Raw genomic sequence first — 27,278 nt, forward strand, 5'->3', positions numbered from 1 at the left:
GTTCCAAGCCCTGTTCATTGTTGGTTCAATACAGTTTATTGCTTTCTCTACAGTGTCTGGCAGATGCTAGATATGAAACACAATGAGTAAAATAGTTTCTTATTGATCCCTTTGTGATTCCTTTTAGTGCTGTTATTGTGGTCCTTACTTCAGTAGTAAAATTTAGCAATTGCCAGAAAGCACGTGACAATATTATATAAAAGAAGCATAACATGACAAATGAGTTGAGCGAATATGCCAAACAGAAATGTTCTTTGAAATGATTGTTTTGAGGTCACACGCATATAATTCTTAGAATAGCTTAATGATTGTGGTAAAGAAATCACATTACGTCTCACATTCAGATTTGCCTACACGAAGTGAGAGAAAGCATATGAAATAATATTGTAAAATAATCCTTACATTTGATCCAGCTCCTTTCATGTCAGGAGAATGTCTCAAAGTACATCACAGGATACACTGTAAAGTGTAATGACTGTGTTTGGATTCAGTACACTTCCACCCTAGGTATAACCCAGGAAAATACAGAGCATCAAATATTTTTAAGACTTAAACCTAAGAACAGAAAATCCTCATGCTCTTAGGTGTAAGTCTTAAAAGGTAAAATTGTGTAGAATTTGGGAAAAGCGGTTTTACCCTGCTACAAGACTACCCCACATGAAGGGCATTAATATAAACGCAAGTTGTAATGTTGTTTATATTCCATCTTGATATGGAAACCCTGCTGTTTCTCGATGCTGTGAAAAACCGGCTTCCAGACTGTGGGCTGAATTTAAAACTGTTTTCCAAAAATTCTGTACAATCTGAATATTTGAAGGCAATGATCTTACACCGAAGGACGTGAGAAATTTGGGATCCCTGATCAAACGGAACCATGAATCTATTTGTTTTATTTCAAATGCCATGCAATCCCAGAATTATCAGTTTTTTTTAATTGCAAGAACATAATGATAATCCTTGCATTTGATATAGCGCCTTATCACGTCATTGAGATGGCTCAAAGCACTTCACAGAATATACTGTAGAGGGGACTAACTGTGTATTTTGTGGGTGAAATGCGGCAGCCAATTGTCATTCATAGTCATCCTTCCTGTCATGGCTGGTGATGAAGTAGATGCAAGTTTAGCTTGCCTAGACTACATCTCAACACTGTAAAAGGACACTGTTGCTGTGAAATCTCAGGGAGGTGGGAGGGGGGAGAGGAAGGAGCAGAGTGTTCACCAAGTCTCTAATTACCACTTCCTCTTGGCGATCTGTCAGTCCCCTGCTCCAATTAACACTCAATATAGCAACTGCCCAAAGGCCTGCTGTGCACAATTTATGATTTGAAGACTCTATCCGTCACACTTCCTGCATTTTACAATAATCACAATGTTTGCATATGATATAGCGCCTTTCACATCAGGCGGCTGTCTCAAAGCCCTTTACATGATTTACTGTGAAGTGCAGTGACTGTATTTGCTACAGTCAAATTGCATACCGCATTGTACTACAAGCAGCCATGAAGTTAATGGCCAATTTTATCCATGGGACTGTGGCGAGGACGCCAGGAGAAATTCCCTTCTGTTTTTAACTCTGTGCAAAAATGTGCACCCCAAAAATGTGCAAAAACTAATTTGGTAGATACAGTCCCCAAATAAACGCTACCTGACCGAAAGCTTGGTCAAAAAGATAGATCTTAAGGTGGACTTTGAAAGGGATGGGGGTGGGGGGGGAGTCAGAGACATATTGTTCCATAGAGTTTTGCAGATTGGCAAGGTTAGTTCACTTGACAGCAATTAAACACAAAGAGCTTTAACATTTTATTATTATAAGCGCCATATGAAAGGCACGGTTTATCAAGCTCAAAGAATATCGTTCAAAGAATCTTTTACTTATTTCTAATGTAAATATAAATGCACTGTAGGCCTGTCATGCGCATCCAGTCTTTGGGCTCACACATCAGAGGAATAAACATTCTCATAGTCTTGGCCTTAAAACATTCTCTCAAAATTTAGGATTGTGTGGAATTTTGGAACGTTCCTAAATTCAGTCTGAATTTGGAAGCCAGCTATTTACAGATCTTAAATTTGAAGACAATGATCTTACAGTTAAGACTAAGTAGCAGAAACCCAGGCCTATGAATCCCAGTTACCCACTGGGTATGGGATGAGGAGCCAGTGGTCAACACTGAGCAGGGTTATGGTGGTTAGGGAGGTCTGGTGCTTTGGTGTTCCAATAATCATATACCAAGACCCTGAACATGCAATACATCTCCCACTCCCCAGTGTGATCTGAATACATAAAATCTGAATTTCAGCTCAGAGGATAAAGTAATACTAATTTTTGCTGATCTAGCGTCTCATATCAACCTGTCTGCTCCCTCTGCTAAGCAGGCTCTGGCCTTCACCATATCCCCATCATTAGCGGTCGGGACTTCAGCCTCTCTGCCCCCAACCTTTGGAACTCTATCCCACATTCCCTTTGCCTCAGTCCTTCCCTTGCCTCTGTTAGAATTTACACTTTTTGTATAATGTTAGAATCATAATAGATGTTGCGAACGGGTTAACTTTTAAGTTAAGTGTGGGGGAGCAACTGGACTGAAACTCATGAGTTTCCCAGGATCACGTGAGTATCTCAAGGACAAGATGTGTACTACTGCCCTGCAAGTACACAAGCTAAGGGACTGTCTCAAGGACAGTATGTTTGTGTGTGTGAGGCACGTACACTCCATGAGATGTTCACTTGAACCCAGCATGATTTTGGCCAGGTGACCTAATGTCCGCACCATGATTGGAAGGACACAAGCTTAAGACACGGTGCCAGACCAAGATCGGGGCGCGCCCAGGGCAGTACCTACCGTGGATGGAACACTGAGAGCGAGAAGGCAGAAGTAGACGACCACGAGGAGGGATTACGCGGTAGTATTGTTCTGTTAGTGAATTTATTGATTGTGCTTACTTGCCCACGCCCATCGGGAACTTGGACGGATCCTGGAGTTTAATAAACACCATACTAGTTGCAAACAGTAGCTGTGTTTGATTGGAACTCGAAAAAGGTTTTTCCTTAACACATCCTTCAAGGCGTGTCTCAAGATCTCCCCCTTCGTCCGTACCTTTGGCCACCCTCCACCTACTCCGCACCCTCCCTGATCCCAACACCCCCCTTGCTCGGGTACAAATCACTGAACGTCTAGCATCTTCAGATGTCCTCCCAACGTGAAAGGCACTACACAAATGTGATTTTGTAATTTTGCATTGTCTTATTACATTGTCAAAAAAAGCTTCACAGGATTTTACTGTAAAGTACACTGACTGTGTATATTGTAGGTGAACACGGCAGCCAACAACAACTAGGATTTATATAGTGCCCTCCATGCCAGACGGCGTCTCAGAGCGCTCAGAGTGGTTGCTGAATAGAGATTTCAATATCTTCACCCTTGTATTCAAGTCCCTGCACTCCTCTGCACCCCCTACCTCTCTGACCTCCTCTCTCCTCAAAACAGTACCCGTTGCCTTCGTTCCTCCGGGTCTGGCCTACTCCTTGTCCCCCATGTCCTCCGCCTCACCCTCAGCGGCCGTGCCTTCAGCCACTATGCCCCGAGGCTCTGGAACTGCCTTCCTCACTCCCTTCACCTCGTTCCCTCCCTTCCCATTTTCAGGTCTCTGCTGTAGACCTGTCTTTTCGACCACGCCTTTGGTCACCTTCCTCCCCCTCCCCCTGGCTTGGTCCTGGGATCCGTTACTGTAAAGCGCTCTGAGACGCTGTCTGGCGTGGAGGGCATTATATAAATCCAAGTTGTTGTTGTTTGAACAGGTTTGTCTGTATTCCCATTTGCCGATTTTGGACTTAGAGCTGAAGTGTTTTAAATGTTGGTATCAAATCTGTAAAAACTGGCCAGATTATAAAAAGAAAGATGATGCTATATAGTGCTAAACTCCACTCAGGCATTCTGTTATGCTGACAATGTTTTGAATTTTTCCCCGAGTCATTTGACAATCCACCGTTGTTTCAGAATAGATGTTTAAGCATGTGTGGGAGGGTTTCTTTATACTTCAACCAATTCCACGGCAAAAAACAATATAGTAGGAGAACACAGCTGATGGCAACTGAAACATATCTACCTCATTATGTAGGCGAAATTGGCACAGCGGCATAAAATGGTGGTGTACATACAGAGAGCAGCTCATATCTGAAGAGCATCATTTCATTCATAACAGATCACCAGATGTGCAGCTGACATACAGCCTAAATAATTTGGTAGATGTGACACTGACGAACAACCATAAATATTTGCATTAAATAGAATTTGCATCTGGAATATTGTGGAAAAACTTCCTATTTAATTGAAATTGCAACATTTTTTAAGCATCCGCCCTGTATTTACTTAGTGCCCTCCAAGTGGAGTAATATCTTGGAGTGCTGTTCTGGTAGTGTAGTGAATTTGTACATATCCAGAACAAATACACGCACTTTTACTTTTAAGTTTTTAGCGTAATTGACGTTGAGGTTTAGGGAGAGCATAGCAGAGCTTTCCTCAGAAGGCTTCATTAATCGAGGAAGTATTTTGTTACCCAACAACAGCAACCTGCATTTATGTAGTGGCCTGCACATTGGGTAACATCTTGGAGCAATTCACAGAAGGTATTTCACCCAGGGAATATTTAATGACTAGAACAGGTTGCCAGGAAGGGTGGTTGAGGTAGACACTGCGATTGGAGGATGGTTGGGTAGGTATTCTGGAAGGATGAGACCAAATGGGCTGAAGGGCCTTCTTCATCCAAACCAATCTTGTGATCTTGTGAATGGCTTTTTCACATTCAATGCTTTCGCAATGATCCAACTTGCCATCTTCAGCTGTTGGAGTTTTGAAGTTAATAGACTAACAGAACATTAAAATCCTCTTCACAAAATACTGCAGATGCTGGAAATCTGAAACAAAAACAAAAGTCGCTGGGAACACTCAGCATCTATGGAGAAAGGAAAGTGAGTCAACGTTTCGGGTCCACGACCCTTCGTCAGAACTTTGTCAGTAATAACGGAAGGATCGTAGACCTGAAAGGTTGACTCACTTTTTTTTCTCCATAGATGCTGCCTGACCTGCTGATTGTTCCCAGCGACTTCTGTTTTTGATTAAAATCTTCTTGTCTATTAAACCATTGGCCTTTTATGCTGAAGAAATACATACTTCTTAATGATCCTCTCTTGTCCTGATTATTTACAAACCCAATTAAGTAAAAATGGGCTCTTCAAAACTCTTCTTGTCCATTAAATGTAAAAAGATTCTAAGTAATTAATGTAAACATTGCAAAGCCTTAATCTCACATGTATGAATTCTACTGTGCTCTCCCTCCTAACAGGTACCATAAGAATGATATCCTGACTAATTCTTGCCAGAAAGAGTATTTGATGATAGAAAATTGGAGAAAGCAAACAATGAATATTTGGAAGGATGAAATCAAATGGCCCAAAGGGCTTTCTTCATAGGAGCCAATCTTGGGATTAGAATAGCTCAGGAAATACCACACATTGTGCTGCATTAAGCAACTAAGAAATACAGTTTTAAATCAGATTTACAGACATGATAAATGAGTTATCAAAATCCTGTTTTTTTTCTCCAAATATCTTATTTATGCATAATTGTTTAGCCCGACCACCAACCTTGCTTTAGTCCTAGCAAAAAAAATGAACTCTAACATCACTCATGTTTGGGGCTCATCTGATGGTCTAGTGGATAGTGGCCATGTCTAGTGTAGAACACCATGCAGGACAGCAGGTCACAACAACAATTTGGATTTATATATAACGCCCTTCACGTCGGACGGCGTCTCAGAGCGTTTCACAGTAACTGATCCCGGGGCTGAGCCAAGGGGAGGGGGAGGAAGGTGACCAAAGGTGCAGTCGAAAAGAATAGCATTGGGAGGACGTCCCGCAGCACTGGACAATCAAGGATTTGGATCAGAACTGAGGGTTGGGATCAGGAGGGATGGAGAGCAGGGAGGGTGGAGTGCATAGAGGGTGACCAAAGGCACGGCTGAAGAGGAGGGTCTTGAGATGTGCCTTGAAGAAGGCAAGGGAGGGGATGAGGTGAAGGGACTGTGGGATGGAGTCCCAAAGGGTGGGGCAGAGAGGCTGAAGGCACAAACACCAATGGTGGTCAAGGCTCCAATAATGGCTAGTCGATGCCACCTCAGGTACTAACATTTGACACTGGAGTTCCCAGGCAAGGGGGCGGGGGGGGTGACATCCACTGGGATTCCTGTTCCTCATCACTACCCAGTGACCTCTGCTAGAAAAGCAGGTGTAAGGTGTTGGGCAAGGGCAGCATCAGGCTTGGTTGCGATGCCTTCTCCAGCTGAAGTGGCCTCCGGACTCACTATCCATTCTCACAGGTGTGAGCATCTTGTGTGAGCACCCTGGCAGAGTTGGGCGATTCAGGTGAGGAGTAAGTAAAAGAATATTAAAAAAATCACTTAACAAACTTCAGTGTTTTGCTTGCGTTTGTTTCTTTGTATAAATGTAATTATTTTCATCCTTTTTTCCCCACTTGCTCTTCCATGGATGATGGATAGACACCAAATGAGACTCTCACAGAAAAAAAGTCATACTGTGAGTAAGATAATTAGATCTCGCACAGTAAAGCACACGACAATGTATTGACTTACACTGGTTGATTTTAATACCAGTATCTAATTAACAATATAAAGAGAATACATATTGGACAGAAGCACAATATTCAATATTCAATATTTTCGTACCTGACCTAACAACCGGGGACCGTGAGTGAGTGAACCCAGCTGCAGTATTCTAAGGGTTAATACATTTATTCCGAGACACTGTCCTGCTTGAAGGATGCTATATAAATACACAATGGTGTTGTGGTTGCTTAACTAATATTCCAGCACAGATCTCCAGAGCATAGCACTAACTACGGTTGATAAAATGTAAGTACACAAACCAACACTTACCTGATCAAATTCATCAGACAGCGCGATACCTGTGACAAGAGGGGAAGAAATAAAAACAACAAATGAGACATATTTGTCATGTAAATATATCGAAATACACCTCTCAAAGAAAATATTGCACGCATGTTGAGGCCAGGACGCTAGACTCATTTAAAGAAAGAGCTTGATGCTGTATTGACTGATAGCAGGTGAATATTCTGGAAAGATGAGATCAAATGGGCCAAATGGACTGAAGGGCCTTCTTCATCCAAACCTCACTTGTAATCTTATAATGGCAATGACACAAGTGATGTTCCTATTTTGTGACTCCATCTCAGAGGAGGGTGAGGAAATCACAGGTAAATACTTCTCACTTTCTTTAAAACAAAATTTCCTTTAACCAGTTTGGTATTTGCTGATTGAACTTTGAGCTCATAGTCCAGGCTGACAGTCCAATTCCTTACTGCAGCTGCACTGTGTTGTTATAATAATAATAATATAATAATCCTTGCATTTGATATAGCGCTTTTCATGTCTTCTAGATGTCTCAAAGCGCTTCATAGAATATGCTGTAAAGTGAATTGACGGTATTTTTGTGGGTGAAACGTGGCAGCCAATTGCACACAGCAGTATCCCAAAAACAGTCGTGGATTGAAAATGATCAATTTTTTTATTATTATTAGGCATGTGGAGTAAGGAAACTTTCCCAAGGTTTCGCCCTGCCTGGAATTGAACCTAGGTGTCTCGTTTGTAAGGCAAGTGCTCTAACCACTGAGCTACAGCACTTGTTGGAGGTGCCATCCATCAAATGAGGTGTTAAACCAAGATCCAACTGTTCAGGTGCATCTCAAGGATTCCATGGCATGAAAAGAAAAGGGTTTTTCTCCTGGTGTCTTGGCTAACAATTGTCCAGATAAAATTGGTTATTCCCTTCATGTAAAAAGCATTCACTTAATATCAGCCATGCTTTTGTATGTTTTTCAGCACACTAAGATGAAAACCAAGACTGTTTAATGATAATAAAGAACTCTAAAAATGGCAGCGGTTAAAGTGTATTTAAGCACAAGAACAACCAGTCTGAGATACTGATCTGCTTCCACCAGGGGAGCGAGAAGTGTAGCACAATGTAACTGATAATTACAGGAATTAAATTATTGGAATCTCAACGTTTCTGCTGCAGAGTCACAGCCGATGATTGATTTGCTGCTTCAACTGGAATAACAACATTAGGTTGTTGTCTCACTAATGTCTCACTAATGAGGCACGGAAGGAAGCAATGCTTACGCGTGTCCTTTGAGACGTCTCAAAGATGTGATAAGGTGCTATATCAAATGCAAGGATTAATATTATTATTATCCTCGCCAGAACAGAGTGCCATAGTGGAAGAATGAAAGAGAAAATTCCGAGGCTGAGAAATGGAAGCAATCTTCAAAAGGGAATTCAATCTTGTTCTCATTGGAAAAACTTAAACTTTATTTTATACAACATCTTCCAATTTCAACTTAAATTATGCAAGTTTTTTTTAATGAGAACATTGGAGAGTGGTTTTCTACAAAATGAGATGAATGAAACGTTAAACCTAGGTTGAGCATCTGCTGGTTCAGGTGGATGTTAAAGATCCTTAGACACTATTTGAAAAGAGTTTCTCCGGGTGTCTTGGCCAGCAATCCCGCAAAATACAATTGATCATTCACCTCATGGCTTTCTGTGGGAACTTGCAAAATGTGCAAAATAAAAGCTGTCATGTTTGCCTACAAAGCAGCAATAATTAAATGTGACAGCAATTAGTCTAAAGCACACTGGGACTTTGCAAAGTCCCATAGTCCCATAAGGCGCTACAACATGGTAAGCTCTTTCATTCTTACTGCCCTTAAAGGAAGGTGCACCTTATTCTCTGCTTGACAATCCCTCACTCCCCGCTAGCTTTGTCTGTGAAAAAGATAAAAGTGAGCAAGTGTCATTCACAGGTCTCTAATTTTTGTATTTCATTCATATTTATATCTATATCTTCAAAGCATGTCTCAAGACCCTCCTCTTCGACTGCACATTTGGCCACCCTCCTACCCCTACCATCCCTGCCCTCCACCCGCCTTGATCCCAACCCCCTGCTCGGGTCCAAATCCCTGACTGTCCAGTGCCTTGGTACATCCTCCTGATATGAAAGGTGCTTTACAAATGCAATTTGTTGTTCTTGTTATTTATATATTAAAACACTGTCACTCTACTTCACAGTAAAATCCTGTGAAGGGCTTTGGAACATTCTCCCGACATGAAAGGCGCTATACCAAATGCAAGCTTTATTATTATTTTACCTGTACAATATATTATTTTATTGTGTACTTTTTTTTAAACAAAACTAGTTTTACGGCTTGTGTAATTCTCTTGCTCAGTCAGTCATGCAGTGGGTTGAAAGCGACTTGAAATACAAATGCACTCTACAGTGGTTTAATTGAGTAACATAATTCCAGTGAAAATATACCCATAAGCAAACTGTAGCCTTTTACTATCATTATGCCTGGAGGAAACTTCAATGAAATACGGTCAATGCTCAATTTTGAAAATGACTAGGTTTCACTGTATTTTTCCAATTGACTCCCCAAAAAATGTTTAAAAAAGCATTTTTAACCTTATTACAGAGCCTGACGTGTGACATCTAAATAACACTTCAAGTTTGTTTCAGTCAGCCGAGCTCCTAGTCTGTGGATGTCCAAAGTCCTGCCAAGAGCAATTATTTAGTATAAATCTGGCCTCCCACTCTGAATTGGAACCATAGAAGTATACAGCGCAGAAAAAAGCCATTTGGCCCAACGTACCTGTGCTGGCTGTTTTAAGAGAAATCCCATTGACTTGCCCTTTCCCTATTTTGGCAATTTTGATGGTTATCACATCAACACATTTTTTCAGGCCATAAGGACATAAATGTGTCAGTAAAATTCATATTTAAGCCAATACAATTGAATGTTGTGCCAATTCACCATTTGTGTGACACACTGAATTCAGCACCTCAAATTGCTTTCATCAGCGAGGCAGCCAGACCTGTAATCACCAGTATTTCACCCCACAGTAGAGGATCTTTAAAATAAAGTCTCTAGACACTTGGGTTTGGCAGGACAAAATGTGATCATACTGCTTGGTGTTTTACACATTGTAATAATAAAAATAACAATAAAAATTGCTTTCTCTGCAGTGTCTGGCAGATGCTAGATATTAAGTGCAAGGAATGAAATACAGCTGCTTCTTATTGATCCCTTTGTGATTCCTTTGAAGGCTGTTCTTGTGGATCTTATCTCAGCGGTGAAATTATCAATCAGGAAACATGTGGCGATTTTATAATAATAATAATCCTTGTATTTGAAATAGCATCTTATCGCATCTTCGAGACTTCTCAAGGCTTTTCACAATAAAGTGAATTGACTGTATATTTTGTGAGCGAAACACGGCAGCCAGTTGAACACAGCAATGTTCCACAAACGGTTGTAGATTAAGTGACCATTTTTTTCCCCCTTTTTTTGAAGGGATTGTTACCCCACAGAAAGTGATCAGCCAATCGACTAACAACCGGGTTCCTACTTATTGCTAGGTGAACAGAGGCAGCAGGAAACTTGCCTAAGGATTCGCCCTGCCAGGCTCCTATCACTTGTAAGGCAAGTATGCTAATCACTATGCTAAAAGCAGCAAAACGGAGTCCTGTAGCTCAGTGGTTAGAGCACTCGCTTTGCAAGTGAGAGACTTGCGTTCAATTCCAGGCAGGGCGAAACTTTGGGTAAGTTTCCTTACTCCACACGCCTAATAATAATCCCTCCAAAAAACCAAAAACAATAATAAATTGGTCATTTTCAATCTACGACTGTTTGTGGGACATTGCTGTGCGCAATTGCTGCCGCATTCGCCCACAAATATACAGTTAATTCACTTTACAGTGTGTTCTGTGAAGCGCTTTGGGACGTCCTCCCGACGTGAAAAGCGCTATATCAAATGCAAGGATTATTATTATTAAAACATGATAAGTGAGCTGAGAAAATGTGTCAAACAGAAATATTATTTTCTTTGAAACGATTGTGTGCATCTTGAAGTCACTTGCATAGAATTCCTAAATGATCTCATTGATTGTGATAAAGAAATCACATAGTGTCTGTCTTCTGTTCAGATTTTCCCACACTGAGGTAAGAGAAAGAATTTGAAATTAAATATAATACAACAATCCTTGCATTTGATGGAAAACCTTTCATGTTGAAAAGATATCTCAAAGCATGCAATGGAATACAATGTAAAATGTAGTGAATGTGTCAGCTAATTTGAGTGCAGCAATGTCCCACAAACAGCCATGAAATGAATAACAATTTTTTTTAAATCGAGAGGATTGTTGGCCAGGACAATGGTAGAAATTTCATTCTCTTTTCAACTAGTGCCATGTTCTTTTTTGGTCACCTAAACAGGGAAGCAGGACCTCGGTTTCACTTCTCATCCGACGACAGCACCCCCAACAATGCAACACACCCCCAGCACAGTATTGGAGTGTCAGCCTGGACTGTGATCTTAAAGTTCAAACGTGGGGCTCAAACCCACAACCCCTCACAGGCGAGTGAGATGGATTTGGATAGCTCTTTTAAAGGAGCCGGCACAGACATGATGGGCCGAATGGCCTCCTCCTGTGCTGTATAATTCTATGATTCTATATCGTAAGATACAAGTCATAAAATATCATGGAAGGATACCAATATTGAACTAATCGGTCAGAGATGTGAAACTCTGCACCCTGGTGCTACATACTGAGATTACCAACGACTCCGTACTAGGAATCCATTGTAAGTAAGTTCCCAGGATTAACTTGCAGTGAACTGAATGCACAGGTTATTAAAGATATAAGCAAATATCCTTCCTTGAAAAAAAAACCCTCTTTTCTTCTTCATTCTAGTAAAAAGCATAACAGATTAACAGTGGGCAGGCTCATTCTCTTTAATCCACAAATCCTGTATTTAAGGCAGTAAAATTCTTTCTGGAGTTGTCTCACTCAACTCCAAGCTGCTCATACCTTTAATCGGGCTAATACCATTACACGCCTGTGAGTCATCGATATAGCTGGTTGTAGAGAACCTCAGCCTTCAAACGTGGTGATATCAGTAGCTACTGAGAATAACTGGGCAGAATGTCAACATTAATGGGTTGTTTATTTGCTCCTGATGTGTAGACGTCACTGCCTCCAGTATTTGAGTGAATTCTGTAGTTTCTGATACTTTAGGGGGGTCATGTGAAAGCACAAAAGCAAAGTAATGCTCCCCTGAGAAGCGAACAAAAGCTCATTTCAAACAGTTGGGCAATGTCAAATGAATAGGTCTCGCCAAATGATACCAGTATGGCAAAGACAGCCTAAGAGGAAGCTGTTTGGCCCATCGAGCAATCCTGCTTTTCCTGGGATAATAATTCCAAATAATAATAATTTGGTCACTCAATCCAAGACTATTTGTAGGATGCTGCTGCGTGCAATCGGCTACCACGTTACGTCCACAAAATATACAGACAATTCACTTTACAGTATAATCTTTGAAGCGCTTTGAGACTTCTCGAAGATGCGATAAGGCACTATATCAAATGCAAGGATTATTATTATCATTACTTTTTGGAAAATATCTCACATTCCAATAACGCTTGATGTGGAAAAGCTTCTTCTAATTTCCCCCTTAATTCTTGCAGCGTTTCTCTAATGCGAGTTTATGCCCTCATCACCCATTCACAAATCAGCCAGAATAATCTTTTACTGGAGATCATCTATCTAAACCTTTCAGAATTTTGAAACCTGTCAGATCTCCAATGAAACCTTCCCTCAGAATAATATTTGCATTTGAGAGTTCTACTGAAAACAAGCTAAATTTTCTTGTCTATCCTCAAAACTATAACCCATTTAACAAACAGGTACACAATGTTCAGCACGTAGTTCATATAGAGGCTTGCTGTCCCCTCTGTCTTCTCGGAGCAATGGTTTCAGGATAGTGAAATGACAGGTAGTTTCCATTCCTGTGGTCTCATTAGAATTGTGCTGAAATTATTTGTATCCACTTTTACAATAATCTTTATATTTGGTATGGTGCCTTTCACTTCAGGAGGACATCCCAAAGCACTTCATAGGATATGCTGCAAAGTGCAGTGACTGTGTGCTATGTGGGTGAACATGGCAGACAATTTTCAAACAGAAATATCCCACAAACAGCCATGGAATGAATTACCAATTTTATCTGGATGATGTTGTCCAGGGTATCATGAGAAACTCCCTTCTTTTTTTGAATAGTGTTATGGGATCTTTAACGTTCACCTGAGCAGGTAGATGGTGCCTTGGTTTAATGGTTTATCCAAAGGACAGCACCTCCAACAATTCAGCACAACCTCAGCAATGCATTCGAGTGTCAACTTAGACCATATGACTTCCAAGTCCTGACATGGGGCTTGAACCCAGAACCTTCTGACTCAGACAGGAAGTATAATGGAAGCTGTCAGCCTGGCTCAGTTGGCAGCACTCTCGCTCTGAGTCAGAAGGTTGTAGGTTCAAGCCCCATTTCAGGACTTTGAGCTCACAGTCTAGGCTGTTATTCCAGTGCAATACTAGGGGATCACCACACTGTTGGAGGTGCCTTACTATGGACGAGATATTAAAACGAGGTCCCATCTGCCCGTTCAGGTGAACATCAAAGAGCCCATAGCACTATCTGAAGTGAGTTTCTCCTGGTTTGTATCAACAAACTAGATTAAATAGGTTGTTTACTTCGTAGAGGTTCGTGGGACTTGGAACCACCTAAAAATGAAACATGCTCAAACAAGGCCATTTGATTTGCGTTTGAAGACTGCACTAACAATAACACCTTATTGATTCCTGCTGTAGTTATCACAAAAGATTATAAAATGCGAACATGAACTGTATCTCACACAAAACTAATCTGCAGGGCAACAAGGCAATCTCCTGGCAGCTGCAGAACAGAGATAATTTCAGTTAAGTGAATAGAAGGTCTGATTGAATTCTTTGCACCAGATGTCAATGGATGATATTTATGAGTTCATCTCTTAAACAAGAAGGAACAAAATCAAACAGAAAGACACCTGAAATAAGATAAATTTCTACAGCCAGTGCCAAACTTCCATGCTTGAGTGAATGGAAGGTTGTTATCTGATGAACCCAATGATGATTCCACTTTTTATGAATGTTACAAGCTCAGATTTTCTGTTGACACCTTTGAGGTAGTAAGCCATCAATTACCAAAACTGTTACTCCATCCTGAACACTAAGGTTAGATTGTAATTGAATAGTTTCTCAAGAAAAGAAGAACAACAGCAAAATTACAGTTGTAAAGTGCCTTTCATGTTAGGAGGACATTTCAAGGCGCTGAACAGTCAGGAATCAGGACCTGAGCATGGGAGGGGGCAGGGTTGGGAGGGAGGGCAAAGAGGTAGGAGGGCAGCTGAAGGCACGATCGAAAACGAAGGTCTTGAGTCGTGCCTTGAAGGAGGCAAGAGAGGGAGTAAGGCAAAGGGATTGTGAAAATGACCTGGTCACAGTTTTTTTTAATCTTACAGACTTTACCTCTGGACGTGCTGAATCACAAGATCAGAAGATTAGTTTGGATGAAGAAGGCCCTTTGGCTCATCCTTTCAGAACATCCATCATAAGGTCCTGCTATTTTAAACTAGTCCAGTTAGACTTGTTTAAAATGAGTCATTATGTTCCAGTTGCTGATTACCCTCTGAGTAAAGAGCATTATCCTCTAAGTAAAGAAGTTAAAGTTGACTGAGCTGGTATTGACAAACTTAACCTTTGCCTGACTATTCATTTGCCTCAATCATTTTAACTTTCTACAGCTGAACATCAGCAAGACTGAGGCTTTCCTGATTGGTTTGCGCCAGCGCCTCCGCACTTCAGGCACTGGCAGCACCAGCATTCAAGGATACACACTCCACCTCACTGTCCTTTCTCCCCCACATCCGTGCCATTACCTGCTCTGCCTTCCCCCAAATCTGCAACATTGTCCGACTCCGCCACTGCCTCACCCCTCAGGCCGCCGAAACCCTCATGCACGTCTTCATTACAACCAGGCTCGACTACGCCCTGCTTGTCGGTCTTCCCAACTCTTCCCTCCACAAACTAGATCATCCAGAACTCTGCAGCTCGTGTCTCAGACTCCGTGATCCCATCACATCCACCCCCTCCTGGCTCCACTGGCTCCCCATTCCTCAGAAGATCGAGTACAAAATTCTTGTCCTCACCTTCAAGGCCCTCCATGGCCTTGCCCCTCCCTACCTCTGCGAGCTGCTAACCCCTTATCAACCTGTCTGCTCCCTACGCTCAGCAGGCTCTGGCCTGCTCCATGTCCCCTGCCCAATCTGCCCCACCATCAGCAGTTGGCCTTCAGCCTCTCTGCCCCTACCCTCTGGAACTCCATCCCACATTCTCTTCGCCTCGCTCCCTCCCTTCCCTCCTTCAAGGCACGCCTCAATACCCTCCTCTTTGACCGTGCCTTCGGCAACCTTCCTACCCATTCTGCTCTACACCCTCCCTGATCCCAACCCCCTCCCCCCACCCCGCCTCTCGGGTGCTTATTCCTACTTTCAGCGCCTTGGAACGTCTTCCCAATGTGAATGGCGCTTTACAGATCTGACTTTGTTTTGTACTATAACACCCACTGCATATTCATTTTTAAAAAAGCTTCATTGTCAAAAGATTTTTTTATGCAACACTGTATGGATTTTTTTTATACACACTATGGGATGTTGTAAAATGGGTAAAATGATGCTTTTATATTGGTAAATTTGAATTATATATTTACAAATTAAAACAGAAGACCAAACTCATAGACTTTTTTTTTAAAAAACAGGAAAAAAATGACAATCCAACTTAACAGCGACATGGACACTATCTGACATAGTTCAGCTAAACTTCTAAAAGGCTAATACAGTACTCCAGTCTGCACCTGCATTACTAAATACACTTCTAATGTATTATTACATTATAATGGAAGGAAGCAGATCCTATGGCAAGCTATGCCATTTTATGTGGTTAGACTCCAGCAGTTACCCCAACGCACACTCTGGAGTCCCCAAACCCTGGGTCTTGCCAACCTGTGCCAAATACTCTCCGTAATCAGGTAAGCAGAGTGCATCCCTCGTGGAGAGCATGTGCATCCCATTCCAGACACAGGTGGCACAGATATGTGGAACTTTCAGATTGTTTCGGCTACTCAAGCACGTGACGAGTTTCCATATGTGTTAGACACCCAGCTGACCAAAAATAATTGAACCTTTTTCTTATAGAATAAGAACAAGGTGATTGTGATTAAAAGGCATCTCTTTCCCATTCACAGCACAAATCACACTCACTGCGAGAAAGGCTCTCCAGTGCTTTGCCCAGTTTCTTGCTTTCCTGAAGGATGTGGTTAAGTTCATCAAAGTTGTGGCTTTCTGGTTTAGTACGCCAGTCCCACGCAGCATGTTCTATTGACCTTGGCACTGCAAACATTAGATGAATTGTAAGAACAGGTCTCCAGCAGTTTTCCCTCACTAATTCACACTGACATCCATGCGTATTATAAACACTTCTCATTAAAAGCAGGCAAATTTAAGGCGACATATCCACAATACCTAATTTGAGAAGGAAATGCACACACAGCACCTCTAATCCCAAATGGGAAGGCGTTGCTAATCCCAAATGGGAAGACATCAAATTCAATTCAGCCACCCGCCGTCCACACATACAAAGTTCATAAACACTTATTTTGAGAAGATAAGGATGTCTTCAAAATAAATTGATATTTAATATGCAGGAGCTGTACAAAATACTTTATTGTTTGGCCACAAAATATATAGTCAATTCACTTTACACTCTAAAGTGAGGTGCCTTGACACATCTCGAAGATGTGATAAGGCGCTATATCAAATGCAAGGATTATTATTAGGATTATAATAAATTTGACAAAACATCCAATTGTGATTTCCAAAAGTCTCTGAACCGTGGAAAGAAAAAAGGCCAGAGAGTATAACGTCTTCGTCTCCAGCATTTTCCAACTCTAACAGTTTCCAGAAATCACATTTGGCCATTTAATAATCCTTGCAAATGATATAGTGCTTTATCATGTGTTCGAGACATATTAAAGGGCTAAACAGGATTGTACAGAAAAGGGATTTTGAATGTACTGCATTATTGAAAAGACTTCAACAAAATGACATTTGTAAAGTGGCTTTTACGTTGGGAGGACGTCCCCAGACGCTGAACAGTCAGGGATCAGGACCCGAGAGTTGGGGAGCAGAGTTGGGCTGAGGGAGGGCAGAGGGGATAGGAAGATGGCTGAAGGCACGGTCAAAAAGGAGAGTCTTGAGTCGTGTCTTGAAGGAGGCAAGGGAGGGAGCAAGGTGAAGGGACTATTGAGTGGAGTTCCAAAGTGTGGGGGCAGAAAGGCTGAAAGCCCGGCCGCCGATGTTAGGGTGAGTCGGGCAGGAGACCTGGAATAGGCTGGAGCCTGCTGAGCGGAGGGAGCGGACAGGTTAATAGGGGGATCAGCAGATCAGGGATGTAGGAGGAGGCAAGGACATGGAGGCCTTGTAAGTGAAGACGAGGATTCTGAATTCTATCCTCTGAGGGATGGGGAGCCAGTGGAGCCGGACAAGGGTGGGGGTGATGGGGTCACGGAACCTAGTGCGGGAGAGGATGCGAGCTGCAGAGTTCTGGATGATCTGCAGCTTGTGGAGGGAAGAGTTACTACTCAGAGAGCTTCATTCGTTTCATATTGTGAGTGCATCTCAAAGCACTTAAGACTGTTGACTGGGCAACCGAGCTGGGGATGGAAGCCAAAGAGGGTAAGGAGTAGAAAGATGACCAAAAGTGAGGTCTAAAAGCCTTAAGACTTTAAGGAAGATAGCGAGGGAGCGACCGAGGGATACAGTGAGGGAGTTCCAGTGTCACAATAATCATATAGTAATAATGAATCACTTTTGCTATTTTCTATAGGCGTTATGTACAAGTTCACAAAGCTAGTAACATTAGCTCTTGACCCTGAGCAAAAAAACTAAGCAAAGCACATAAAGAAGACATCCTTACAGGACTTGGATTCTGGTGATGGTGGAGAAATGTTGGAGACAGCAAGGTCACTCTTTGACTTTTTGGGCTTTTTGGCATTTGCCAGCCATGGTTTGTCATAGCCTCTATAATCTCGCCGGGACCCCTTGTTTTCTGAAGGGAGAAAGGAAATTATTAATCAGATTGCTGGTAAATAATGATGTCAAATAAATATGTCATTAATTAAACAAGGCACTCAAACATGCTCAAAATATAGGTTAATAAGTCAACAAACACACAGTCCCTCCACTTTACTTTACAGTATATACTGTGAAGCGCTTTGAGACGTCCTCCGAAAGGCGCTATGTCAAATGAAAGGATTATTATTATTATTTTATTATGATTATAAACCCATTTCAGCTATTAAGTCTCCTCCACACCACCCCCTCACCCTCACACACCCATGCAAAAAAATACATCTTGTCCTTAACTTGCTCTTCACAACCTGAATCTGTGACTCTTACCTCACTGCCGAGCATATCGGAAAATATTATTCTGGGCTTACTTGTTCAATTCCTTTTAGTGTCTTATATATCTCTCGATGTGCCCTCTGAGACATCTCTTTTGAGAGATCAATGGACAGGCTGCAATCGGAGATTACTCTCAAAGTCAAGAAAGCCCAAAATGGGATCTAACAATCACTAATGGTTATAAACGGAAATGCAATCTATCTTATAATTAATGCAACAAAGACCCGAGGAGAAAGAAATTCCTATTGCTGTTAAGCTAAGTGTTAGCCTGGGAACACTCTCGCTTCTCAGTCGGTAGCACTCTTGCCTCTGGGTCAGAAGGCTGTGGGTTGAAGCCCCACTCTGGGACTTTGAGGTCACAGTCTAGGTTGATGTTCCAACATAGTGCTGGAGGAGCACTGCATTGCCAGAGGTTTTGTCCTTCGGATGAGATGTTAAACCAAGGTCCTGTCACCATCCTGTTGAGGATGATGTTAATGATCCCATGACACATTATAGACAAATTATCAAATATAAGAATTGTTATTATTATTAAGTGTGAAGGGTTCGCTGACGAGCACTTATGTTGCAATTGTTTACATTTTAAATACACATCGTCAAAGTTGCTAAAAGCAGAAAATAGAATTTCATTCCTAGAGCTCTCAATACATATGTGTTCATTTTGCATTTACAGCAGATAATTATATCCTTTTTTCCTACATGGAACTTTGTCAAGATTTTATTAAGGCTCAAATTTTCAGTTGAGATAAACATCTACTCAGCCCGTTTAACATTCCATCCAGAAATATCCTAAAGTCAGAATAAAGTGGTTTTCAGTTATCTTCCAGGTAAGTATGTATGTGTGTGTGTGTGTGTGTGTGTGTATATAAAGCACTGTGAAATGAAAGTACCTGAGTCCTACATTGGAGGGTCAGAATAGACTGCGAGCTCAAGTCTGAATGTAGGGCCTAAACAACCTTCTCAACAGAGGTAAGAGTACCAACTGGACCAAGTTGTCACATTTCTGATGTTTAATGTCTTGAAAAACATTGTACAAAGCAGTGCCTGCTGCAGCTGACATACCTGTTTCTGCCCAAAGGGCAGCAGAGCCTGATAAGGTCCTGTGTAGCTGGCTGGGGCTCCCCAGCTTAGCTTGCAGATGATGTATTAAGAAGGGGATCGGCTGATTAGGGGTCTCGGTTATCAGTTTTGTCATCAGTTCCTGCAGGAAATAAAGCAAGAAAAAAGAAAAATGCCTTTTACGATGTTCTAATGTTCTAAATAAATAGGAACACAGAACATGGAAATAAGAACATAATACAGAACCACAAGAGACCTTGGCGGTCCGCTGTCCTCACCCGTACATTCGCTGAACTACAAGTATGTCCTCACACAAGTGAAAGTCAACTCGTCCCAACTCTATACTAGGTGCAAATTGCACATGATGTGCTAAATTCTTCTGTGCTGGTCATTTCTATGGTGAAAATCTCATTTTGAGCTTCAGTTTCCTTCAGTACTGTTTGTGCAGGTGCCATCTGGGGTGCACTTTGTGCAAAATGATCAGAACTGGTGAGTTTGGCTTGGAATCTTTGCTAAGCATTCACCTAGCAATAAGTAGGAACCCGGTTAGTCAATTGGGGGATTGCCTTTCCAGGGATAATAATCCCTTCAAAAAATTAATTAAATAAATAAAATAATAATAATTTGGTCACTCTATTCACGTTTGTGGGACACTGCTGTGTGCAACTGGCTGTCTCGTTTCACCCATACAAGATACAGTCAATTTACTATACAGTATATTCTGTAAAGCGCTTTGAGACGTCTCAAAGACTTGATAAGGCACCATATCAAATGCAAGGATTATTATTATTAAGCATTCAGTGACAAGACACTGAGAGCATTACATTGCTTTGCATTGAGACGATGGAAGGAGCTGTATACTTCAATATAGTTACTTAACATGACAACCAGGCTCAGTCATTTTACAAAGGTTACAAGGCAGATGTAACTAGAATTAAATTAAAAGGACACGACTGTTTAATTAGTGCTATCAAACAGCAGTATATGTACATTTAAATTCCACCGAAGCACCCAATGAAAGGCTGGTGTTAATGGCTGAATGCCTTATCGATAATTCATTAGAGATTGACTAAAACAGATGGGATCTTCACATCAGGAAGGGCTATGATAAATAATTCCTTTATTGTGCCAACGCACTGAGCTCTTGAAGCTTGCTGAGATATGCAGGCTTTGATGAAAAGAGGCATTGCACCTTCACAGTCTGCAATCACCCAGTACAAGACAAACAGTAATCTGTCTCAGTAAAACCTTGTCCGACATTGATTGATCAGAAGCAAAGACAGAAAAATCAGAGAGTGATTTAGAGTCTCTCAAGGCAGTTTGATACCATACTTTTTGATTGTTTTTAGAGAAGGTAACATGGTTCCAGATTTCCCACTGGACGGAATTCATAAGAATTGCGGCTTCCCACAGTACAAAGGGTATTGTGGATGTGCAAAGCTGCACAACGATAGCTCACTGGCATACAATAAATGGAGCAGCTCTCAGAACCACCATCTAACAAATTCAGTTACTATAACATTACCCATCCTTATTCACAGTAATTATATTGAATAGTGTTAAGGTAGCTTGAGAATTTACACCAATACATTTTACACCTCAGGCAAGAGAATATGTAGCTCACTAGATAAATGTCATTCTTGTACAGTATATCTCCAGTGTACAGAATTTTCCATCAGCACAGAGGAATACAGGGATGAATCTGATCTGCTTTAATAACTCTCTAAAGGTTCATAAGACATTTGATATGAAAATTGTGACCTATGATGTGTTAATTGACAATGTCGTTAATAAATACATAATTGAAAAATGCGACCAGCTGAGTTGCCAAATAATCCACTGGTGTGTGAATCTTCTTCCTTCAACTTCTCAAAGAGCCGGCACAGACTCGATGGGCCGAATGGCCTCTTTTTGTGCTGTGCGATTCTATGAACTACATCACAGTAACTACCTTAAAACTGACTGTGCCACACGCTGTGGCTCAAAGGTTAACATGGTACTGATTTTTGTTGAGAAGCAAGCATTCTTCCACACGTTTAACTAGCTCCAACCGCCACCATTCAACAAGAAAATATGATTTAAAAAAACTTGCATTTCATATTGCATCTTTCATGTTGGAAGGATGTCTCAAAGAACTTTAGCAACAGTGCATTTTGTAGGCCTATAAGGCAATCAATTTGTGCACAGCAATGTCCCACAAAAAGCCATGAAGTGAATGACCAATTTTTCTGGGGGACTGTTGACCAGAATACCAAGAGAAATCTTTCTCTTTTCGAATAGTGGAGTCCTGTAGCTCAGTGGTTAGAGCACTCGCTTTGCAAGCGAGAGACCTGAGTTCAATTCCAGGCAGAGGGCGAAACCTTGGGCAAGTTTCCTTACTCCACACGCCTAATAATAATCCCTCCAAAACCAAAACAATAATAAATTAGTCATTTTCAATCCACGATTGTTTGTGGGACATTGCTGTGCGCAATTGGCTGCCGCGTTCGCCCACAAATATACAGTCAATTCACTTTACAGTATATTCTGTGAAGCGCTTTGGGACGTCCTCCCGACATGAAAAGCGCTAGATCAAATGCAAGGATTATTATTATTAATAGTGCGATGGCATCTTTTTACATTCACCTGAACAGGCAGATGAGACCTCAGTTTATTGTCTCATCTGAAGGAAGGCAAGACTGATAATTCAGTGCTTCTCCCAACACTGTACTGGATGGAGTGACAGCCTAGACCAGCACTGTCCAACCCAGTGGCCATTGGCCATACGTAAACTGTTATTTGCAGCCCATGTCCTCCTCCGCACCAGGCTCCACGACTCTTATCACCCCCATCCTCCCCTGGCTCCACTGGCTCCCCATCACTCAGAGGATACAGTTTAAGATCCTGGTCCTTACTATTAAAGCCCTCCACGGCCTCTGTGACCTCCTAACCTCCTATCAACCCGTCCACTCACTTCGCTCAGCAGGTTCCGGCCTACTTCATGTCGCCTAACTTTGCCGCCCCACCATTGGCAGGCGGGCCTTCAGCCTCTGCCCCCACCCTCTGGAACTCCATCCCACAGTCCTTCCGCCTCGTCCACTCCCTTGTCTCCTTCAAGACCCTCCTCTTTGACCATGCCTTCAGTCACCCTCTTACCTCTATCCTCCTTGTCCTCTACCTTTCCTGATTGCAACCACCAGCTTGGATGCGGGTCCCTGGCTGTCCAGCGCCTTGGGATGTCCTCCTGACATAAAAGGCGCTATACAAATATAATTTGTTGTTATTGTTGTTTGAGATGTTTTGAGGTGAAAAGGTGACAGAACATCCATTTCAGTCCCGCAAGCTGAAACACAAGCTGATTCACTGATGTGGAAGTGGCCACATTTGGAAAGCAAAATAGCCACAAGTGGACAGCATTGACCTAGACTGTGAGCTCAAAGCTCTGACACAGGACTAGAACTCACAACTTTCAGATTCAACAACAACAAGATTATATTTGTATTGCGCCTTTCAAGTCGGGAGGACGTCCCAAGGCACTGGACTCAGAAGTAAGAACTCTACCACCTGAGCCAGGTTGATAGCTAACTAGTCGAATGAAAAAAAGAGGGTACTAAATGGTTTGTAACAACTGAACATAGTGTTTTTAATTTGTTAAAACAAAATATCCTTGACTTCACCTTTGGGGAACTCGCTTTCGTTTATCCTTCAACCAGTCTGGCTCACTGCCAGCAATCCAACTGAGTTCTTTGTCAGACAAAACCATCATCCTTATGCAATGCAACTGTACTTTCAGCTACAATATATGAGCTGGACATTCATCATTCAGTTGTATCCATGAGAAGCAAAGGAGCGTGAGTCCATGCAAACCATCACCTTTCTCACAATCTACTCCTGCAGCTACTCATGTGTTTCAGCGAGTATTCCCTTACCTCCATTACTATTTAATGACACTTACATGGAAATACTTTTGCTATTTTTAGAAGTTAGCTGTTCACCACAGCCTTAGTTTTCCATTTTTCCATTTGTCAATTAGCTTGGAAGGCAAGAGAATGAGAATGGGTCAATGCGGGTCCCCTTGAAGCTCTGACCCACCCAGCAGGGAGGTCGTTCTGCTCACAGCATTGCACAGAGACAGAAATATCAGGATCTATTAAGTGCCATGTGCAACCCATTTGTAAATGTGTCTATACATGAGGAACTGTTGGTGCTGTTAATAATGCAATCTTTATGAAAGGATTTATTCATTCCAGAATTCATTACATAATTAAAGGTACCTGTAATTCCCTCTGCACGCATTTCCACATGGCACATAATACACAAATTTACACATGGGCTACACATACTGCGTTCTTGATTAGGAATGTAGCATTTAGAAAGGACCACGTAACCCTTCCATGTTGTATTTATTAGAGTTCAAAATCCTCGCCCTCACCTTCAAGGCCTTCCACGGTATTGCTCCTTCCTACCTCTGCGACCTGCTGACCCCATATCAACCTATCCACTGCCTCCACTCAGCAGGTTGTGGCCTGCTCCGAGGGTGGGTCTTCAGCCTCTCTGCCCCTACCCTATGGAAATCCATCCCACATTCCCTTCGCCTGGCTCCCTCCCTTGCCTCCTTCAAGGAGCGTTAAAAACCCTCCTCTTTGACCAACCCTTCGGCCATCCCTACCCTCCTTGACCTGCACCCTCCTCGATCCTGACCCCCAGCTCAGGTCCAAATCCCTGACTGTCCAGTGCCTTGGGCCATCCTCCTGATGTGAAAGCCGCTATACAAATGTAATTTTGTATTGTATTAAAGTCCGTATTCAGTAAGCTCCCTCCTGGCTCACTCTTTACCCATATGCCTATGTACTGCCTCTAATATTGGGTTAGCTTTGCAGCTATTCACATCTGATAACCAAATCAAGTATACAACAACCAGTTTATTATTATTGGGGTCTAAATTGAAGTATAAGAAAAATCCAAGTTGGATGTCTTTCCACTAACTAAGTGCCTCACTCACATCACACCAACGCAAGGGAAGCCCTCCTATTGTAGATCGAGTTGGAACACAAATTAGTTTCCCACAATTCATTTCTTAATTAAGAAATCCTGTTAGGAAATGTCACAATATTCATAGATTTCATAGAATGTTACGGCACAGAAGGAGGCCATTCGGCCCATCGAGTCTGTGCCGGCTCTTTGACAGAGCAAGTCACTTTCACTAACCCCAATCACCAGCTTTCTCCCCATAACCCTGCAAACCTGTCTTCCCCAGATACCTATCCCGTTCTCTCTTAAAAGCTGTTAACGAATCGGACTTCACTACCCTTTCAGGTAGATCATCACTCGCTGAGTGAAAAAAATTCTTCTAACCTCCCCTCTGCTTCGGGTCACAGACACACCTACCAGCGGAAACAGCTTTTCCTTATCTAGCCTGTCGAAACCTTTCATGATCTTGAAGACCTCTATCAGGTCCCCACGTAACCTTCTCTGCTCTAATGGGAAAAGTCCTAACTTCTCCAGCCTGTCCTCATAGCTAAGGTTCCCCATTCCTGGTATCATTCTCGTGAATCTCCTCTGCACCCTTTCCAGTGCCTTAATGTCCTTCCTGAAGTAAGGTGCCCAGAACTGGACGCAGTACTCCAGCTGAGGCCTAACCAGTGTTTTGTATAGATTAACCATAACCTCCCTACTCTTATACTCTATGCCCCTACTAATAAAGCTCAGTACACCAAATGCCTTTTTTACTGCCTTATCTACCTGCCCCGCTACCTTTAATGATTCGCTTACTTGAACACCCAGATCTCTCTGTACGTTCACCCCCCTTAAGATTGAGCTACCAAGTCTATATTGCCTCCTATCATTTTTCCTACCTAAGTGTATCACCTCACACTTATCCACATTGAAATCCATCTGCCACATGTTAGCCCATTCCACCATTCTGTGTTTGTCTGCTTGCAGTTGGTTACAGTCCTCCTCACTATTTACTACCCAACCTAACTTTGTATCATCTGCAAACTTGGAAATAGTGCTCTCCATGCCCAAGTCCAGATCATTAATATATATTAGAAAGAGCAGTGGTCCCAATACCGATCCCTGGGGGACACCGCTGCACACCTCCTTCCATTTCGAGAAACACCCATTAACCACCACCCTCTGCTTTCTGTCACTCAGCCAGTTCCTAATCCAAACTGCCACTGTCCCCTTAATACCATAATGCCTCTAATTTTTTTATTAATCTCTTATGCGGTACTGTGTCAAAAGCCTTTTTGAAATCCATGTAAATAACGTCCACCGTATTTCCCTCATCAACCCTCGCAGTCACCTCTTCAAAAAATTCTATTAGATTTGTTAGGCAAGATTTGCCTTTAACAAATCCATGTTGGCTGTCTCTAATTACCTCATGTTCCTCTAAGTAGAGATTTATTCTGTCCCAGATTATGGTCTCCAGTAGTTTTCCTATTACCGAAATTAGGCTGACTGGCCTGTAATTTCCGGGTTTGTCTTTCTGCCCCTTTTTGTAGAGTGGGGTAACATTAGCCACTCTCCAGTCTCTTGGCACCACTCCTGTGTCCAATGAAGATTGAAATATAATGGCCAAAGCCTCCACTATTTGAACCCGTATCTCCCACAGCAACCTTGGGTGAAACCCATCTGGTCCTGGTGACTTATCGATTTTGAGCCCAGCCAATCTTTTTAGAACTTCCTCTCTGTCTATAGTAATCTGATCTATTTCCTCTACCCTCTCATCCAATACTGCGGCATTTGGGGCATCTATTTCCTTTGTGAAGACAGATGCAAAGTACTCGCTCAGTACATCAGCCATGCCCTCTGCCTCCACAATCAGATTGCCGTCATTGTCTTTGAATGGCCCCACTCTACCTTTAACTAACCTTTTTTCCTTTATGTGCTTGTTAAATATTTTAGGATTCCCCTTTATATTACCCGCTAACCTCTTCTCATGCGATCTTTTAGTCTGTCTTATCACTCTTTTAAGATCACTCCTGCATTCTCTATAATGCGCTTTGCTATCCTCAGTATCTTGCGTCTTCTAATTGTCGTAAGCCGTCTTCTTCTTTTTCATCCTAGACAGAATATCCCTGGATATATCTACTTAGACCTTGAGCTATCATATCTTTGAAAATCACCCATTGCTCGTGAGTCGTTTTACCTGCATTTATATTAACTCTTATATTATCAGCAGACGCTATCTTGAAACCAAATCTAATAATTCAAGTCAACAACAACTTGTATTTACATTATGCCCTTCACGTAGGATAATGTCTCGAACGCTTAACAATAACAGGGTTGGACGCCAGGCAAGAAAGCAGGAAAAGGGGGAAGTGACCCTAGATGTGTTGACAGAGGTAGGTTTTAAAGACAAATAGAGAGTGTGAGATCAACAACAACAACAACAAATTCCATTTATAGAGCGCCTTTCACGTCGGGAGGACGTCCCAAGGCGCTGAGATCGAGGGGCTTTCTGTGAATTCCACAGGCTAGGGGCAGAATTGACAATTATCCACGTGTGTTAAGATTGAGTCCAAATTCTCAATGCATTTAATGTGTTCCAAAAACTGTTTGTCTTTAAAAGTCATCTAATTTGTCAGTGTCTAATCAGTGACCGTGACCTTCAAGGGCAGGGCAAGTTGCAAGCAATACAGTACAAAATTATGTTTGTACAGTGCCTTTCACGTTGGGAGGACGCCCTAAGGTGCCGGACAGTCAGGGACCACATACAGGGCTGTCATTGAGTTTGTGGTGATATATGAA

General features: G+C 42.0%; 1 protein-coding gene across 1 annotated transcript in view; it reads right to left on the reverse strand.

The window, feature by feature from the left end:
* cunh8orf34 (chromosome unknown C8orf34 homolog) overlaps positions 1-27,278 on the reverse strand; it is a 157,063-nt gene that overhangs the window by 67,566 nt on the left and 62,219 nt on the right. The window contains 4 exon segments of the mRNA XM_042332422.1: positions 6,948-6,976; positions 16,284-16,412; positions 17,998-18,129; positions 19,548-19,686. Of these exon segments, the coding sequence (XP_042188356.1) occupies positions 6,948-6,976; positions 16,284-16,412; positions 17,998-18,129; positions 19,548-19,686 (429 nt within the window).

This window comes from Callorhinchus milii, unplaced genomic scaffold (assembly GCF_018977255.1).
Source record: "Callorhinchus milii isolate IMCB2004 unplaced genomic scaffold, IMCB_Cmil_1.0 Scaffold2, whole genome shotgun sequence".
Taxonomy (NCBI): domain Eukaryota; kingdom Metazoa; phylum Chordata; class Chondrichthyes; order Chimaeriformes; family Callorhinchidae; genus Callorhinchus; species Callorhinchus milii.